Source organism: Heptranchias perlo, chromosome 6 (assembly GCF_035084215.1).
Source record: "Heptranchias perlo isolate sHepPer1 chromosome 6, sHepPer1.hap1, whole genome shotgun sequence".
NCBI lineage: Eukaryota > Metazoa > Chordata > Chondrichthyes > Hexanchiformes > Hexanchidae > Heptranchias > Heptranchias perlo.
In genome coordinates, this window is record NC_090330.1 from 3,937,559 (window position 1) to 3,956,625 (window position 19,067).

The window sequence follows — 19,067 nt, forward strand, 5'->3', positions numbered from 1 at the left end:
TAACCCTTTTATCCCCGGTAACATTCTGGTCAGTAAATCCTTCCTGAGGTGCGGTGCCCAGAATTGAACGCAGTATCTCCAGATGTGGTCTAACCAGGACTTTATACAACTATAGCATAACTTCCACCTCTTGGCGATGCGCCCAGATTTCTGATCCGTGCTCCTGATGGGCGAGGCGCTCTGGCAGTACTGCAAGGTTAGAAAACTACCCCTTATTAGCATGAATTTGGGTTGAGATCACCCCTGCCACGCACGTGTTTGGGGGTCAGAGGAGGGAGACAGTAGGCCAGCAACTGGGAACATGAGAATTTCAGGTTTGAAAACTGAAATCACAAAGGGAGTCAGAGATGGTTTGTGTAGGGTAATTATTTTCTTTAATTGCAGCCGTACAGTTTCATTAAGATATAATTCATTACAAAAACAAACAGGATTTTAAAAAAAAATCAATATTACCATCCTCAACACCTTTTGATAATGCCCCTGAAATACTAGTGTACAAACACTGTAGTGATAACAAATTTAAAATAAATGGGGTTTAACACCTCTTAGAATAGCAGAGAGGGGAATTAAACAGGAGCTCGTTAAGTGCTCGCACCCTCGTGTAATTTCAGGACCAACATTTCCCGTTCTCATTAGGAACGAACCCATCTCCAAAGGCCGCTCTCTGCTCTGCCGTGTAATTATTATTAGCCCCTGTACCAGCTTCAGTGCCAAGCGGGATCTGAAACATTGTCAGCCTGGCTCAGCGGCAGTGTTCCGATCTCCGAGTCAGGTCATCACGAGGGGGGCCCTCAGGACTTGAACACATCATCCAAGTGGACTAAAGCAATATACAGCGGATGCTGGAAATCTGAAATAAAACCAGAAAATGCTGGAAAAGCACTCAGCGGGTCAGGCGGCGTCTGTGAAGAGAGAAACAGAGTTAACGTTTCAGGTCAATGTCCTGCCACGAGAACTGGAAGAAGTTAGAGAGATTTAACAGTTTTAAGTACAGAGCCAGGGGAAGAAGGTGGGGCGGGGGGGGGGGGGGGGGGGGGTGAGGAAAGAACAAAAGGGAAGGTCTTTGATAGGGTGGAGGGCAGGAGTGTTTACATGACCAAAGGGATGATGGTGCAAGGCCAGGAGGGCGGTAATGGGACAGGTTAATAAACAAAAGACGCGTCCAGAGGAGGTGTAAATGGCAGCAGCAGAACCATAACCAGCACCCGTTGTCCGAGAAAATGGGAGCGACGGTTATGGTCTAAAGTTGTTGAACTTAACGTCGAGGCCAGAAGAGGAGGTGCTGTTCCTCGAGCTTCACTGGAACACTGTAGGAGGCCGAGGACAGAGTGGGAGCGGATGGAGTTATCTGGACTTCAGCGCTGTACTGAGGGAGTGTTGCATCATCAAAGGTGTTGTCTTTCAGATGGAACATTAAACTGAGGCCCTGCTGCCTGAATGGATGCAAAGGGTCCCACGGAACTGTTCAAAGAGCTTTCCAGGTATCCTGGCCAACATTTATCCTTCACTCTACCCCGTCAAGAACAGAGTAGCTGGTCGTTTGCTGTTTGTGGGATCTTGCTGTGCGCAAATTGACTGCCGAGTTGGCTACATAACAACAGTGACTACACTTCAAAAGTACTTCATTGGCTGTGAAGCACTTTGAGATGACCTAAAGCTGTGAAAGGTGCAATGGATGGTTAGAAAACTGTAATTATAACCCTAACCCCTCGATTTTAAAATTCTCATCCTCGTGTTCAAATCCCTCCATGGCCTCACCTTCTCCCTATCGCTGTAACCTCCTCCAGCCCCTACAACCCTCCGAGATCTCTGCACTCCTCCAATTCTGGCCTCTTGCGCATCCCCCAATTTTCATCGCTCCACCATTGGCGGCCGTGCCTTCAGCTGCCTGGGCCCTAAGCTCTGGAATTCCCTTCTTAAAAGGAGAGAGAGAGAGAGAGAGAGAGGGGGAGAGGTTTAAGACGCTCCTTAAAACCTACCTCTTTGACCAAGCTTTTGGTCACCCGTCTTAATATCTCCTTATGTGGCTCAGTGTCAAATTTTTGTTTGATAATCGCTCCTGTGAAGCGCCTTGGGATGTTTTACAACGTTAAAGGCGCTATATAAATGCAAGTTGATGTTGATGAAATTGAATTTAATAAATCTGGTAATTTTGTGGGATGACACCAGAGAATGACCATGAAAGTTGCCGGGTTTGGAAAAAAAAAACTCCTCCTTTGGCTCGGGGGTCAAGCTTTTTGTCTAATTATACTCCCGTAACTGCGCTAAAGGCGTTAAATAAATGCAAGTTGTCGTTGTGTGTTTCTCAGTTCAAATGGACGCACCGTCTCACTCCTGTGAAATACTAGCAACGACTGTGCTGTGGTGCAAACGAAAAGGGAACGGTGGATAAGCTGAGTTTGTGTTTCCGACAGGGTGCCTTTGATAACCTGTGTGGCAGTAGGCTGCTTGTGACTCCATGTGAGGTTTTTCTCATTCCTATATATAAAGAAAACAAACAGAAGAGATTCCACAGCTCCCGCCCCCACACGCCCGTGGAGCTGGTGAATTTTCCAGGCATTCGCCTTCCAAAGCAAACATTTTGAAAGTGAATTATCGGTGGTCACTTAGCAACAAACAGAACTCGGGCTGGGGCAGACGGGGACAAAACCGTTTGGGAGCTAAAAGGCAGGAAGGGAGATCGGATAAGACCCTCCCCCTTCCCAACCCATGTACACTCAAAACCCACCACCCTTTAAAAGAAACAAATTACCGGGCTGCAGTCAAATCAATAAAAAAACGCACACTTCGCAACGCTTCGGCCATAAGCAGAGTGGGGGAATTTTCACCCCGCGGACTGCAGCGGTTCAAGGCGGCGGCTCGCCACCACCTTCTCAAGGGACGGCCTTGCCAGTGACGCCCACAGCCCCAAGAATGAATAGGGAAAAAAAAAAAACTCTACAGCCCTGAAGGTCCCAGGTCTCATCCCCAGTCTGCGCAAATTTATCTCGTCTCAGCTGGGGGGCCGTGCAGCAGGGATGTGACGGCCGGGTTCTGCCGTCCGGTGACTCCACGTGCGAAAACGTGCGCGTGCAGAGAGCACCCCCCCACCTACCTGCAGTGAGATAGACTCTCGGTGCCCACTCTCTGGTGCAGGGGGGTTGGTCAGGCGTGAAAGGCCACGTGTTGGGTGGGGGCGAGGTACGAGAGGGCAGCGCCATCCGACAGAAGAGTGGAAAAGAGGCGGGAAAAAAAAACACTGGAACAGATCGAATGAAAAAAAAATAGAAAATTCCATGCCCGAGGATTACTCGCGAGCAGCAGAGGCAGTGAGATCCCAGCAAGAGGGGTATAAATCTGTCCATTACCTTAAAATTGGAGCTAGTTCAATCAGGGGCAACGTCAGGAAGCACCTCTTCACATAAAGGGTGTTGGAAATCTGGAACTAGCACCCCCCCACCGCCAAAAAAAAAAATAGCTGTTAAGACTGGGGGTCAACTGAAAAATTTCAAAACTGAGATTGATCAGATTTTTGTTGGGTAAAGGTATTAAGGGTTATGGAACCAAGACGGGTAGATGGAGTTAATATAGAGATCAGCCACAATCTAATTGAATGGCGGTATAGGCTCGAGGGGCTGAATGGCCTCCTCCTGTCCCTATCTTCCTATGTCTTAGGCAATAGTAAACGGAAAAGAAATTTGGACAGAGTGTAAAGTGGGCTCGTTCACTATCGCCCAAAACCAATTCATTCCCCAGAGGGTCAACACTGCCTTGTTGAGAAATGATCTGGGGACGTTGAGTGAACAAAGCAAAGGAATGGCACGGTCACTGGAGGCCGTTTGTGGGGGGGGGAGGGGGGGGGGGGAGAAAGAGAAGGGAAGAGGGGGTCAAAGAGATAGAGGAAGGACAGGGCCTTCTCATGCCCACTATACGTTTGGTGGGAGGGGGAAGACATGCAAGAGGAGGGGGAGACAACAAAAGGAGATTCAGGCTCTGCAGCCCTTGCTTTCTTGCAGGAAGGCTCGTTACACACTGACAGGTGTCTCGCCTGGAATATGATGCAGGAGAAAGAGAACACAGATGGATGGGATTAGAAATAAAGTAGGGGGTACACATTCACAAATCATTAAAAGTAGCAATGCAAGTTAACAAGGCCATTAAAATATGCAAACAAAGCACTGTGGTTCATTGTTAGAGGGATAGAATTGAAAAGCAGGGAAGTTATGTTAAACTTATACTGAACCTTGGTTGGACCACACTTGTACTGTACTGTGCACAGTCCTGGTCTCCATATTGCAAAGAGGATATAGAGGCATTGGGGAAGGTGCAAAAAAAGATTTACAAGGATGATACCAGAACTGAGAGGTTATAACTATCAAGAAAGACTGAACAGGCCGGGGCTCTTTTCTCTAGAAAAGAGAAGGCTGTGAGGTGACCCGATAGAGGTCTTTAAAATTATAATGGGGTTTGATAGGGTAGGTGCAGAGAAGATGTTTCTGCTGCTGAGGAAGTCCAAAGCTAGGGGCCCATTCAATATAAGATCGTCACTAATAAATCCAGGAATTCAGGAGAAACTTCTTTACCCAGAGAGTGGGTGGAATGTGGAACTCGCTCCCACAAGGAGTAGTTGAGGCAAATAGCATAGATGCATTTAAGGGGAAGCTAGATAAACACATGAGGGAGAAAGGAATAGAAGGATATGCTGATAAAGATAGTTGAAGTAGGGTGGGAGGAGGCTCGAGCATGAACACCGCATAGACCTGTTGGACCGAATGGCCCTGTTTCTATGCTGGAAATTCTATGTAAACATAGATTCAGAATATTTTCACATCGTTCACCTGACGAAGGGGGAAGCCTCCGAAAGCTTGTGAATTTAAAATAAAATTGCTGGACTATAACTTGGTGTTGTAAAATTGTTTACAATTGTCGACCCCAGTCCATCACCGGCATCTCCACATCATATGTAAACATACTTAGTAAACCATTTCTACAGTATAACTCGGAGCGGCTTCTGCAAAAACAAAGCGCCAGAGAAACCAGAGGTAGAAAAATGGTCTTTAAAACCTTTAGCTCGAGCAGAAATCCTGAACAGCAGTGATTAATTTTAAAAAGGAACAATTATAAAGTATTGATATTCACTTATTTAAAAAAAGAAAAACTTCTGTTTAAATAGGGAGTTGTTGAATTGCGAACGGGGGGGGGGGGGGGCGGGGAAGTTGCAGTATGAGGAGAGAATAAGGAGAGCTGGCTTGGGGGGGGAGTCACTGAATCTGAATGTGTACAGGAGCTGACCTTCCATGGGGGTATAGGCATGAACCCAGGGACATTAGGTCTGCAGAATGGAATATTTCCAATGACAGGCTTCCCGAATCAGTATCCCGACACTCCCAAGTGTAGAATAGTTTGATGCAGAGTGACGCTCCCAGGTATACTATGGTTTGATTCAGAGTATATTTCCCAGGTATACCATGGTTAGATGTAGAGTAAAGCTCGCAGGTATACCATGGTTAGATTCAGAGTATATTTCCCAGGTATACCATGGTTAGATGTAGAGTAAAGCTCGCAGGTATACCATGGTTAGATTCAGAGTATATTTCCCAGGTATACCATGGTTAGATGTAGAGTAAAGCTCCCAGGTATACCATGTTTGATTCAGAGTACGTGACCCAGGTATATCATGGTTTGATTCAGAGTACGTGGCCCAGGTATACCATGGTTTGATTCAGAGTACGTGACCCAGGTATACCATGGTTTGATTCAGAGTACGTGGCCCAGGTATACCATGGTTTGATTCAGAGTACGTGGCCCAGGTATACCATGGTTTGATTCAGAGTACGTGACCCAGGTATACCATGGTTTGATTCAGAGTACGTGGCCCAGGTATACCATGGTTTGATTCAGAGTACGTGGCCCAGGTATACCATGGTTTGATTCAGAGTACGTGACCCAGGTATACCATGGTTTGATTCAGAGTACGTGGCCCAGGTATACCATGGTTTGATTCAGAGTACGTGGCCCAGGTATACCATGGTTTGATTCAGAGTACATGACCCAGGTATACCATGGTTTGATTCAGAGCAAAGCTCTCTCTAATCTGTCCTTAAATCCTAATTCCAGAAGAGCAGCCTCTACTGCATAAATGCGATGTGCAGCGTTACCCACACCAGCCATCCTGTGGGATCGCCAAATTAATGGCAAATTAGGGACTCATGCCCACAAGGGACCCTGACAAACTGTCCGAGCTCATTCCGTGGAAGACCCTCACAGGAAGCAGAAACAGACGGCTTTCACCCCGCCAGTCTGATCTAGAGTGCGGGCTTGTGATTGTAATTCACTTCTGATTCTACCGTCAGATTCAGTAACTTCCTGAATCACTTCCCTCGATCATTATCTTCTCAACTCACCAGACAAACTAAACCAAATCCCGGAAAAACAATTGACCAAAAAAAAAACGAGATGGAAAATATCCTTCAACTCATTTTTAGGGGGAAAAAAAAGTATATTTGGCGTGACTTCCTCTTCAAGCTCTGTACTAACTCGGCCCTCTCTGGCAGTGAACAACGTCAGACTTGTACACAGTTTCAGTTGTCCTTCTGTAGATCTACGTATACAAAAAAAAAGTAGCAGTGTTGCCACAGGGCCATTTTGTGTATGGGTCCCACACAATGCACTGCCGACCAAGAGACTTTCGTGTGTACTCCGCCCGAGTGTCAGGGGGTTCGGGACGTTGCTCTCGACACAGGGACAGAAGTTAGCCATTTAACCCCTCGTGCTTATTCCGTCATTCAATGGCTGATCTGTGACCTAACTCCATATACCCGCCTCAGCCCCTCATCTCTTAATACCTTTTGGTTTAACAGAAATCTATCAACCTCAGATTGAAAATTAACAATTGAGCGAGCATCAACTGCCGTTTGCGGAAGAGAGTTCCAAACGTCTACCGCCCTTTGCGTCTAGAAGTGTTTCCTAACTTCACTCCTGGCTCTAGTTTTTTAGTCCTAGACTCCATGACCAGCGGAAGCAGTTTCTCTCCATCTATCCCATCACTTCCCCTTAATATCTTGTAAACTTCACAGCAAACACTGGAAGGGCAGAATCTACAATCCAATATTGTGTGCTGGGTGTTTTTTTTTTTTGCCCACAGTTGGAGGTGACCGCATGGAAATTTCAGAGCCCTAACACGACGTTCTACCAAGGTCCTGGCCGCGACACTGACTGCGATGAACTCTCTTCCCTCTTTTCCACCTTCCGCAGGGGGGGACCGTCTCCTTCCTTTTTTTGTCCCACAGTGCTCTGTGATCCACTTTTCTTCTTCTTCTTCTTCTTTCGGGCATCGTCCCTCGAATCTCCGCACCCGTCACCTGCTCCAGCAAACTCTTCCGGCAGTGCGCCATTCACTCCAGTTTATTCGTTGGTCGCTGGGCGCCTTTGCGGAGCTGACCGCGCAGCAGAGGCGCAGCCCGAGAGAGGAGAATAATCAGCTTCCCGTGGACCAGCAGCAACAGGGTTTGGTGAACGGACGCCCACATCCGATAGAAGGGTCCGTGGAAGGGATCGGAGACCGCGGGGCAAAGCATGTTGTTCAAATTCACTGTGGTGATCTACAGAAACGACATTAAGATTCCGCGGTCAGTCTGAAGCAAATGCATTTTGGAAGGAAGAATGAGGAGAGGCAATTTTCTACCTCTATTAAATGGAACAATTTTAAAGGGGGTGCAGGAACAGAGAGACCTGGGGGGGTTTAAGTGCACAAATATTTGAAGGTGACAGGACAGGTCGATAAGGCTGTTTTAAAAAACATACGAGATCCTTGGCTTTATAAAATAGAGTACAAAAGCAAAGAAGTTATGCTAAACCTTTACAAATCATTAGTTAGGCCTCAGCTGGAGTATTGTGTCCAATTCTGGGCACCGCACTTTAGGAAGGATGTCAAGGCCTTGGGGAGGGTGCAAAGGAGATTTACTAGAATGGTACCAGGGATGAGGGACTTCAGTTACATGGAGAGACTGGAGAAGCTGGGATTGTTCTCCTTAGAGCAGAGAAGGTTAAGGGGAGATTTAATAGAGGTGTTCAAAATCATGAGGGGTTTTGATAGAGTAAATAAGGAGAAACTGTTTCCACTGGCAGAAGGGTCGGTAACCAGAGGACACAGATTTAAGGTAATTGGCAACAGAACCAAAGGGGAGATGAGGAGGAGAATCTTTTTTATGCAGAGAGTTGTTCTGATCTGGAATGCGCTGCCTGAAAGGGCGGTGGAAGCAGATTCAATAATAACTTTCAAAAGGGAATTGGATAAATGCTTGAAAAGGGAAGAATTTGCTGAGCTATGGGGGGAAGTGCGGGGGGAGTGGAACTAATTGGATAGCTCTTTCAAAGAGCCGGCACAGGGCTGAATGGCCTCTTTCTATGATGTACAAGTCTATGATTCTAGTTGGTATCTGCCAAACATTGTTCAGTACTTTTAAGAACGTATGAAACTCTTAGAAACAGGAAAAGGTCAATAGGCCCAAGTCTGTCTCTTTATATTGGAACAGCCTGCCTGCTCACCTCAACCCTCTCCCCAGAAACAAATCTAACTGTGGCCTTCCCTAATAACTTATTCTGAAACTCCTTTGCCCTTTAGCTGAAAAGGTTCCATCCGACTCCCCCCGCCACCTTCATACTGAGCCTTGAAGACCTGGTTTGATCTCTAGCCTATAACGTGTCAACTGAGGCTCAGTGGGCAGCACTCTTGCCTCAGAGAGAGGAGGTTATGGGTTTGAGTCCCACTACAGAGACTTGAGCACATAATCTAGGTTGATACTTCAGTGCAGTACTGAGGGAGTGCTGCACTGTTGGGTTGTGCTGTCTTTCGGATGAGATGTTTAACCGAGGCCCCGTCCGCCCTCTCAGGTCAATGTAAAAGATCCCACGGCCACTATTTTGAAGAGGAGCAGGGGAGCGCTCCCCAGTGGCCAATATTTATCCATTAACCAACATCATAAAACAGATGATCTGATCATTATCACATCGCTGTTTGTGGGATCTTGCTGTGTGCAAATTGGTTGCCGCGTTTCCTACATTACAACAGTGACTACATTTCAAAAGTACTTCATTGGCTGTAAAACGCTTTGGGACGTCCTGAGGCCGTGAAAGGCGTTATGTCATAGAATGATACAGCACAGAAGGAGGCCATTCAGCCCATCGTGCCTGTACCGGCTCTTTGAAAGAGCAATCCAATTAGTCCCACTCCCCTGCTCTTTCCCCATAGCCCTGCAATTTTTTCCCTTCAAGTATTTATCCAATTCCCTTTTGAAAGTTATTATTGAATCTGCTTCCACCGCCCTTTCAGGCAGCGCATTCCAGATCAGAACAACTCGCTGCGTAAAAAAAAACTTCTTCTGGTTCTTTTGCCGATTATCTTAAATCTGTGTCCTCTGGTTACCAACCCTTCTGCCAGTGGAAACAGTTTCTCCTTATTTACTCTATCAAAACCCCTCCATGATTTTGAACACCTCTATCAAATCTCCCCTTAACCTTCTCTGCTCTAAGGAGAAAAACCCCATATTCTCTAAATGTAAGTCTTTCTTTTTTATTTCCTTTTGTAATGCGTTAGAGAAAGCCGTGCATTTATATAGCACCTAATCACCCCTCTCAGACACATCTCAGTGATTCACGTGCAACGAGTCACTCTGAAGTGTTGCGACTTTCTCTGCGGGCGAGTGCTGCAGCCAATTTGTACATGTCATATCTCCCAACAGCAGTAAGATGATAGACCTGTTAATCTGGTGGTGTCGGTTGAGGGACAACATCCACCTAAACAGGTGAACTGGCACACAGTATAAAATCTCATCAGAGCAACAGCCCCTCCGACAGTGCAGCGCTCCCTCAGTACTGCACTGGGAGGGTCGACCAGGATTGTGTGCTCGAGTCTCTGGCTTGGGGCTTGAACCCATGACCTTTTGACTCAGAGGGGAGCGTGCTACCGATGAAGCGAGTTAACAGTCAGCCTCAGGGCTGCAGCAGGGGTGTTATAATTGGGAGGAGGCCATTCAGCCCCTCGAGCCTGTTCCGCCATTCAATTAGATCACGGCTGATCTGTATCTTAACTCCATTTACCCGCCTTGGTTCCGTGACCTTAATACCCTTACCCAACAAAAATCTCTCAATCTCCGTTTTGAAATTTTCAATTGACCCCCCAGCCTCAACAGCTTTTTTCGGGGGGGGGGGGGGGGGGAAGAGAGTTCCAGATTTCCACTCCCCTTTGTGCGAAGAAGTGCTTCCTGACATCACCCCTGAACGGCCTGGCTCTAATTTTAAGGTTATGCCCCCTTGTTCTGGACTCCCCCCACCAGAGGAAATAGTTTCTCTCTATCGACCCTATTAAATCCTTTAATCATCTTGAACACCTTCATTAGATCACCCCTTAATCTTCTATACTCGAGGGAATACAAGCCTAGTCTATGCAACCTGTCCTCATAATTTAACCCTTTTAGCCCCGGTATCATTCTGGTGAATCTGCACTGCACCCCCTCCAGGGCCAATATATCCTTCCTGAGGCACAATTGGGTTTACTGTTTCCAGTGTAGGGAGGAGGCGAGAAATGGGGGAAATTAGATTCCCGAAGGATGAAACGTGAACTGTTAACCTATTCTCTCTTGGATGCTGACTGACCGTCCGTGCATTTCTGGTACTTTCTGACTCCGTTCCTGATTGCCACCCAGTGATCCCTGCTGGAATCTGGGACCTTGTGGTCCCGTACGGACTCGTATCACAATTTCTCCTGCAATTAATCTTCTATTTTAAGAAACTCGTTATTGAAATTATATCCTGAATAACGCAAGAGTGATATTTTTAACCTAGCAATTAGCAAGCCTCCCATTGTTGAGGCACAAACTAATTATTAATGTTCCGATACTTGAAGCAGATCCATTTCAGTTTTTATTCCCCCCGATTTTCTCCCTTTCGTCGTCTCTCCCCCACGCCCCCCCCCTCCACCTGCAAGACAGCCGCTTTATGCACAGCAAGATCCCCCAAACAGCAGTGAGATGAATGACTGTTTTCTATGGTGTTGGTTCAGGGAAGGATGGTGGCCAGGACACCGGGTGAACCAGGCTCTTCAAACAGTGCATGGGAGCTTTAAATAATGTCCACCTGGACCACCAGAACAGGCAGGTGGGAGACATTTGAACCTGAAGGACAACACTTCTAACAACGCAGCATTCCCTTAGTACCGCACTGGAGCTTCAGCCTAGACCACAATTGCGAACTCCAGGGGTCTTGAACCCACAACTTTCTGACCCAGAGGCGCGAGTGCTACCAACTTGAGTCAAGCCAACACACAATGGCCTAGAAATTCGATGACACGGCACCCGTTTTAAAGGCTTAAAATGGGCGACAAAGCGTCCAAAATGGCAGGCAGAGTGCACATGCACATTCTGAGCCGTACATGCGCCGCCCGCCATATTGGTGTAGGCATCAAAAGCGTCCAGGGCCCTATGCAAATAAGGGGCCCAGTGCCTGTTTGATACGAACATACGAATTAAGAGCAGGAGTAGGCCATTCGGCCCCTCGAGCCTGCTCTGCCATTTGATAAGATCATGGCTGATCTGATTGTGACCTCAACCCTACTTTCCCATCTACCTACTATAACCTTTGACCCCCTTGTTAATCAGGAATCCATCTAACTCAGCCTTAAAAATATTCAATGACCCTGCCTCCTCCGCTCTCTGGGGAAGGGAGTGCCACAGACTCACGACCCTCAGAGAAAAAATTTCTCCTCATCTCCGTCTTAAATGGGAGACCCCTTATTTATAAACTGTGGCCCCTAGTTCTAGTATCTCCCACAAGGGGAAACATCCCCTCAGTATCTACCCTTTCTAGCCCCCTCAGGATCTTATATGTTTCAATAAGATCACCTCTCATTCTTCTAAACTCCAGTGTATACAGGCCCAACTTGTCCAACCTTTCCTCATAAGATAACCCCCTCATCCCAGGAATCAGTCGAGTGAACCTTCTCTGAACCGCCTCCAAAGCAATTATTTCCTTTCTTAAATAAGGAGACCAAAACTGCACAGTGTTCTAGATGTGGTCTCACCAATGCCCTGTACAACTGTAGCAAAACATCTCTACTTTTATATTCCATTCCCCTTGCAATAAATGACAACATTCCATTTGCCTTCCTAATCACTTGCTGTACCTACTAACTTTCTGTGATTCATGTACTAGGACACCCAGATCCCTCTGTACCTCAGAGTTCTGCAATCTCTCTCCATTAAATAATACACTGCTTTTCTATTCCTCCTGCCAAAGTGGACAAGTTCACATTTTCCCACATTATACTCCATCTGCCAAATTTTTACCCACTCACTTAACCTATCTATATCCCTTTGCAGACCCCTTATGTCCTCTTCACAACTTACTTTCCTACCTACCTTTGTGTCATCAGCAAATTTAGCAACCATACATTCGGTCCCTTCATCCAAGTCATTGATATAGATTGTAAATAGTTGAGGCCCAAGCACTGATCCCTGTGGCACTCCACTCGTTACATCTTGCCAACCTGAAAATGACCCATTTATGCCTATTCTCTGTTTCCTGTTAGCTAACCAATCCTTTATCCATGCTAATATGTTACCCCCTACACCATGAGCTCTTATTTTGTGTAGTAGCCTTTGATGTGGCACCTTGTCAAAAACCTTCTGGAAATCCAAGTACACCACAAACACAGGATCCCCTTTATCCACATTGCTTGTTACTTTCTCAAAGAACTCTAATAAATTAGTCAAACACAATTTCCCTTTCACAAAACCATGTTGACTCTGTCTGATTGCATTGAGATTTTCTAAGTGCCCTGCTATAACCTCCTTAATAATAGATTCTAGCATTTTCCCTATGGCAGATGTTAAGCTAACTGGCCTGTAGTTTCCTGCTTTCTGTCTCCCTCCTTTCTTGAATTGATGCCTCCTTTACCAAATTGGTTTGTCCTGAACTCAACCGGTGGTAGACAAGCTGGGTTCAGGAAAACTGGGTTTCCACGTGGCCTAACCAGCGGTCCTTCAAGGGACCACTGCAGGCCACCACCAAAAGAGGCAAGTTTTCAAAAAAAAATATTTGCCTGAATATGGAGCCGGGTTGTTTCTCCTGGATCCACATTAAAGCCACAGGCTGCTGCTGCTGCTGCCAGTCATCGCTCGCCCCCACCTGATCACACCCTTGACGCCCTCTCCCGGTCACTCCCATAGAATGTTCTGGAACAGAAGGAGGCCATTCGGCCCATCGTGTCCGTGCCGGCCGAAAAAGAGCTATCCAGCTTAACCCCACTTTCCAGCACTTGGTCCGTAGCCCTGTGGGTTACGGCACATCAAGTGCACATCCAAGTACTTTTTTTAAATGAGTTGAGGGTTTCTGCCTCTACCACCCTTTCAGGCAGTGAGTTCCAGACCCCCCCACCACTCTCGGTGAAAAAATGTCTCCGCAACTCCCCTCTAATCCTTCTACCAATTACTTTAAATCTATGCCCCCTGGTCACTGACCTCTGCGCTAAGGGAAATAGATCCTCCCTATCCACTCTATCTGGGCCCCTCATAATTTTATAAACCTCAATTAAATCACCCCTCAGCCTCCGCTGTTCCAAAGAAAACAACTCCAGCCTATCCAATTTTTTCTCGTGGCTAAAATTCTCCAGCTCTGACAACATCCATGTAAATCTCCTCTGCACCCTCTCTAGCGAAATCGCATTTTTCCTGTAATGTGGTGATCAGAACTGTACACAGTACTCAAGCTGTGGCCTAACCAATGTTTTATAGAGTTCTAGTATAACCTCCCTGCTCTTATATTCTATGCCTCAGCTAATAAAGGAAAGTATTCCGTATGCCTTTTTAACCACCTTATCTACATGTCCTGATGCCTTCAGGGATCTGTGGACATGCACTCCAAGGTCCCTCTCTCCCTCTACACCTCTCAGTATCCTCCCATTTATTGTGTACTCCCTTGCCTTGTTTGCATCCCCAAAAGCATTAACTCACACTTCTCTGGATTGAAATCCATTTGCCACTTTTCTGCCCACCTGACCAGTCCATTGATATCTTCCTGCAGTCTACAGCTTTCCTCCTCACTATCAACCACACGGCCAATTTTTGTGTCATCTGCAAACTTCATCACGCCCCCTACATTTAAGTCTAAATAATTGACAAATACCACAAAAAGCAAGGAACCTAGTACTGAGCCCTGCGGAACCCCACTGTTAACAGCCTTCCAGTCACAAAAAAACCCGTCGACCATCACCCTTTGCTTCCTGCCACTGAGCCAATTTTGGATCCAACTTGCCACTTTCCCTTGGATCCCATGGGCTTTTTTGACCAGCCATGTGGGACCCTGTCAAAAGCCTTGCTAAAATCCATGTAGACTATCCTCATCGACCCTCCTCGTTAGCTCCTCAAAAAATTCAATCAAGTTAGTCAGACACGACCTTCCCTTAACAAATTCCCTCTCGCTCGCCTCCCCCCTCCTTCCTCTCCTGGTCACCCGTACTCTCCCGGTCGCCTCCCTCCCCCCTTCCCAGTTGGCCCCTCAATCACGACCCTCCCCCCCTCACTCTTCTGGTTGCTACCCCCTCCTCCAAAGACCTACCTAAAAGCCACTACCGACACAAACCAATTTCTAGGCCAATATATCTCTGCATCTTTCTCAAATGGATATGTGTACTCACTAGTCCGAGGGTCTGAAGAATGGAGTAGTGGTAGAGGAACAGCATGCCTGTAGCCAGCAGCGCCCACCAGAAGTCTCCCAAAGGCTCTGGTTTATATATACCTGGAAAATGGAGACAAGAGTTATTTGTTTATTCTCATCCTCCTGTTCAAATGCCTCCATGGCCTCGCCCCCTCCCTATCTCTGTAACCTCCTCCAGCCCTACAACCCTCCGAGATCCCTGCGCCTCTCCAACTCTGGCCTCGTGCATCCCCCCCCCCCCCCCCACTTCTTTCGCCCAATAATTGGAATTGGCGGCTGTGCCTTCAGCCGTCTAGACCCCTAAACCTCTTCCCTCCAAGAACCTCTCTGTCTGTCTGTCTCTCTCCTCCTTTAAGATGCTCCTCAAAATCTACCTCTGACTAATCTTTTGGTCACCTGTCCTAATGTCTCATTCCTTGGTGTAAATTTTTTGTCTGATTACGTTCCTGAGAAATGCTTTGGGACGTTTTACTACGTTAAAGACACTATATAAATGCAACTTTTTGTTGTTTATTAATTATTTTTTTAAATGTTCTTTTCCATTCTTTAAACACGAATCACAACGTGCAACTTGGTGGAATTTAGTTAGCACTTGGAGCACGAGTGATGTGTTCCCCAGGACTGAATGATCAGCTGATTTTTGCTGGCTTGGGAAATTTTGAGTGCCGTTGGTGTTTGACATCAGGATGGTCAGATTAAAATGGGACAGTTGAGGGGGACAGCTTCACGCAGTATTCCCCAGCGTAGACAGTGGACTGGCAATGCTGCTCGCCTGCCTTGGTTCAGTGGTAGCAGAGACTTGAGCGCATAATCTAGGCCGACATTCCCAATGCAGTACTGAGGGAGTGCTGCACTGTCGGAGGTGCCATCATTCGGATGAGACATTAAGCCGAGGCGCCGTCTGCACTCTCATGTAAAAGATCCCATGGCACTATTTCGAAGAAGAGCAAGGGGGAGTTCTCCCCGGGGTCCTGGCCAATAATTATCTCACAGCCAGCATGACTAAAATCAGATGATGTGGTCACTATCGCATTGCTGCTTGTGGGATCTTGCTGTGCACAAATTGACTGCCACGTTTCCTACACAACAACAGTGACTACACTTCAAAAATACTTCATTGGCTGTAATGCGCTTTGGGACGTCCTGAGGTTGTGAAAGGCGCTCAATAAATGCAAGTCTTTTTGTCCCCCCTCAAATGCATTTGTTGGCTACGTACAATAATTAGTCTGTTACACTTACCACCTTTGTTTAGCAGATAGAGTGGAACCAAGTACATTAGGGTGTGCTGAATGTAATACACCGTGGTTTCAAATGGAAGCTGCAAGCAAGCAAGGGCAACACAAGTTAAAAGAAAAATCACAACATGAAAAGGAAGCATCTTAACACAAAGTTCTTGGAGAGGGTGCAGAGGAGATTTACTGGAATGGTACTGGGGATGAGGGACCTCAGTTATGTGGAGAGACTGGAGAATCTGGGTTTGTTCTCCTTAGAGCAGAGAAGGTTAAGGGGAGATTTAACAGAGGTGTTCAAAATCATGAAGGATTTTGATCGAGTAAATAAGGAGAAACTGTTTCCACTGGTCAGAGGACACAGACTTAAGGTAATTGGCAAAATAATCAGAAGGGAGATGAGGAGAATTTTTTTTTTTAATAACGCAGCGAGTTGTTATGATCTGGAATGCGCTGCCTGAAAGGGCGGTGGAAGCAGATTCAAATGGAAATTGGATAAATACTTGAAAAGGAAAAATTTGCAGGGCTGTGGGGAAAGAGCATGGGGAGTGGGACTAATTGGATAGCTCTTTCAGAGAGCCGGCACAGGCGCGATGGGCTGAACGGCCTCCTTCTTTGCTGTTTGATGCTATGATTCTATGCACTGGGGTATTAATGATAAAAAGCAGGGTGTAACACTCTGGCCTCTGGTTCGAGCCCCCACACCAGGGTTTAGCTCATACTTTAGACTGACTCTGCAGAATAGCGCCGAAGGAGTGCTGCATTGTTGGAGATGCCATCCTTCGGATGAGATGCTAAGCTGGGGGCTCGGCTGCCTGTTCTGACGAATGTTGAAGATCTAGTTGCACTATTTGAAGGGCCAAGACGTCTCTCGATGTCCAGGCCAACATTCTTCCCTCAACCAACATCGCCAAGAAAAAAAAACACAAATTAACTGGTCAGTCAATTAATTGGCATTGGTGGGATCTTGCTGTGCACAAAACAGTTGTCACATTTCCCAAAATAACAGTCACTCACTTGTAACTCAATCTGAGAGATGCGACGTGACTCTGTACAAGTCTCTCTTTGTTGGAATGACCATCATTACAAAAAAAAAATCCTTTTTATATGTAATTAAAGTGACATGTGTCTCTGGAAGCACTGAGACATCTCCCCCACCCCCCCCCCCCTCACTGGGTGGGCTTCCAAGGGGCCTGCAGATGCAAAGTGCTGCTTGATGCTCTCTGCCCCCCTGCTAGTGAGGCCATCCACCCTAAACCCAAGAAAGATAAATCAGAGCATTTTCTAAATAGTAAGAAACTAGGAACTGTCGAGGAGCTTCATGAACCAGCTGGTCTCTTCCTGCCCGTCAATTTTTTAAAAGAAATTTAGAAGTCCAAGTACGCAAACCATTTGAAGCTAGAGGACGGGTACAAAAGGCAATCAAAAAGGCTAATGGAATGTTGTCCCTTATCTCAAGAGGGCTGGAATACAAAGGGGAGAAGTTGTACAGAGCTCTGGTTAGACCCCATCTGGAGAGACTGCGTTCAGATCTGGGCACCGCACCTCAGGAAGGATACATTGGCCTTGGAGGGGGCGCAGCGCAGATTCACCAGAATGATACCGGGGCTAAAAGAGTTAAGTCATAAAGACAGGTTGCATAAACACGGCTTGTATTCCCTGGAGTATAGAAGGTTGAGGGGTGATCTGATCGAGGTGTTTAAAATGTTAAAAGGATTCGATAGACAGGGAGGAATTATTTCCTCTGGTGGGGAAATCAAGAACGAGGGGGCATAACCTTAAAATTAGAGCTTGGGCATTTAGGAGGGAAATCAGGAAGCAATTTTCCCACACAAAGGGTAATGTGGGGAAAACATTAAAGGGGAAATCTGGAACTCTCTTCCCCCAAAAAGGCTGTAGACGCTGGGGGACAATTGGAGCTTTCAAGACTGAAATCGATAGATTTTTGTTGGGTAAGGGTGTCAAGGGATATGGAGCAAAGGTGGGTAAATGGAGTTGAGGTACAGATCAGCCGTGATCTAATTGAATGGTGGAGCAGACTTGAGGGGCTGAATGGCCTGCTCCTGTTCCAAATGTTCCTGTGATACAAGCCAACACCAACAGAGGGGGAGAAATTGAGCAACTCTGCACATGCAATCTTGCTCCTGGAGTTACTTCATTATTGCCGAAGTCTTCTAGATCCGACGACTTTCCTCTCACCTCTGACCCGGGCCCCAGTTTCGGGATTGCCTCCGGCCTCTCAGGTCAGGAGCGGGCTGCTCACCCAATGGAGAGTCTGGGGTAGAGGATAATTTCTACCCCAACAAACCTGGCAAACCCAGGAGCGACGTGCTTAAAGCCAGATACGAGGACGCAAGTTCAAACACTCACCAGTCTGGTGTTGACTACAGGGAAGAGCAGTGCCAACAGAGGTCCGTTCAACATGTGCACATGTAACCTGAGGGAGGAAATACAAAGCAGAGTCTTACAAACCACTTTAAGCAGCGTAGCGGGATCAGAATTCAAAGGATCCACCTGCAAACATTCTGTTTGACGGGGGTGGGGGGGGAAAAAAAAAATCAACATCTGGACAGATGTTAGGAAGGGTGGTTGAGGTCAGGATATTGGACTCATTCGGGAAACAGCTGGATATTATGATGGGAAGATGGTAGAGCTGGTAGGCTGCCTCATTTGGTACCACTCTCAACACTTACGGTCAAGGACTTGAGCGTGTAAACTACTCTACGGACACACTCCCGGGGGACCCCCCCCCCCGGTAAAAACTGACACACTCCCGAGGGACCCCCGGTAAAAAGTGACACTCCCGGGGGACTCAGTTTCCTCTCCCACCCCCCCCTCCACTTAATATTTTTAATGTTCTCCCCCAAAAAGCTGTGGATCAATTGAAATTTTTGAGACTGAGATCAACAGATTTTTTTTTTATTAAATAAGGGTATCAAGGGATATGGATCAAAGGCGGGCAAATGAGGTTGAGGTAGACGATCTAATGAAATGACCGAACAGGCTCGAGGGGCTGAATGGCCTACTGCTGTTCCTATGTAATTATTTTGGGACCTGGCGATATCATTTGCGGAATCAAAATACTTCATCGCCGCACATCACAGCACCACCATGGAGTGTATTTTTAATGATTCATCCCACTTAAAAGCT

At 46.7% G+C, this 19,067-nt stretch overlaps 1 protein-coding gene across 2 annotated transcripts in view; it reads right to left on the reverse strand.

Annotated features, from left to right (window-relative positions):
- Positions 1-363: 363 nt before the first annotated feature.
- LOC137322686 (transmembrane protein 164-like) overlaps positions 364-19,067 on the reverse strand; it is a 37,550-nt gene continuing 18,846 nt past the window's right edge. The window contains exons 3-7 of one of the 2 annotated variants that reach the window (XM_067985623.1): positions 18,288-18,354; positions 15,928-16,006; positions 14,669-14,769; positions 5,272-7,580; positions 817-902 (exon numbers count right to left, since the gene is read on the reverse strand). In XM_067985623.1, coding sequence (XP_067841724.1) covers positions 7,374-7,580; positions 14,669-14,769; positions 15,928-16,006; positions 18,288-18,354 — 454 coding nt within the window. In that variant the 3' untranslated portion in view covers positions 817-902; positions 5,272-7,373. Of the gene's footprint in view, positions 903-5,271; positions 7,581-14,668; positions 14,770-15,927; positions 16,007-18,287; positions 18,355-19,067 lie in introns of both variants that reach the window. The other variant, XM_067985624.1, reaches the window with a different exon arrangement.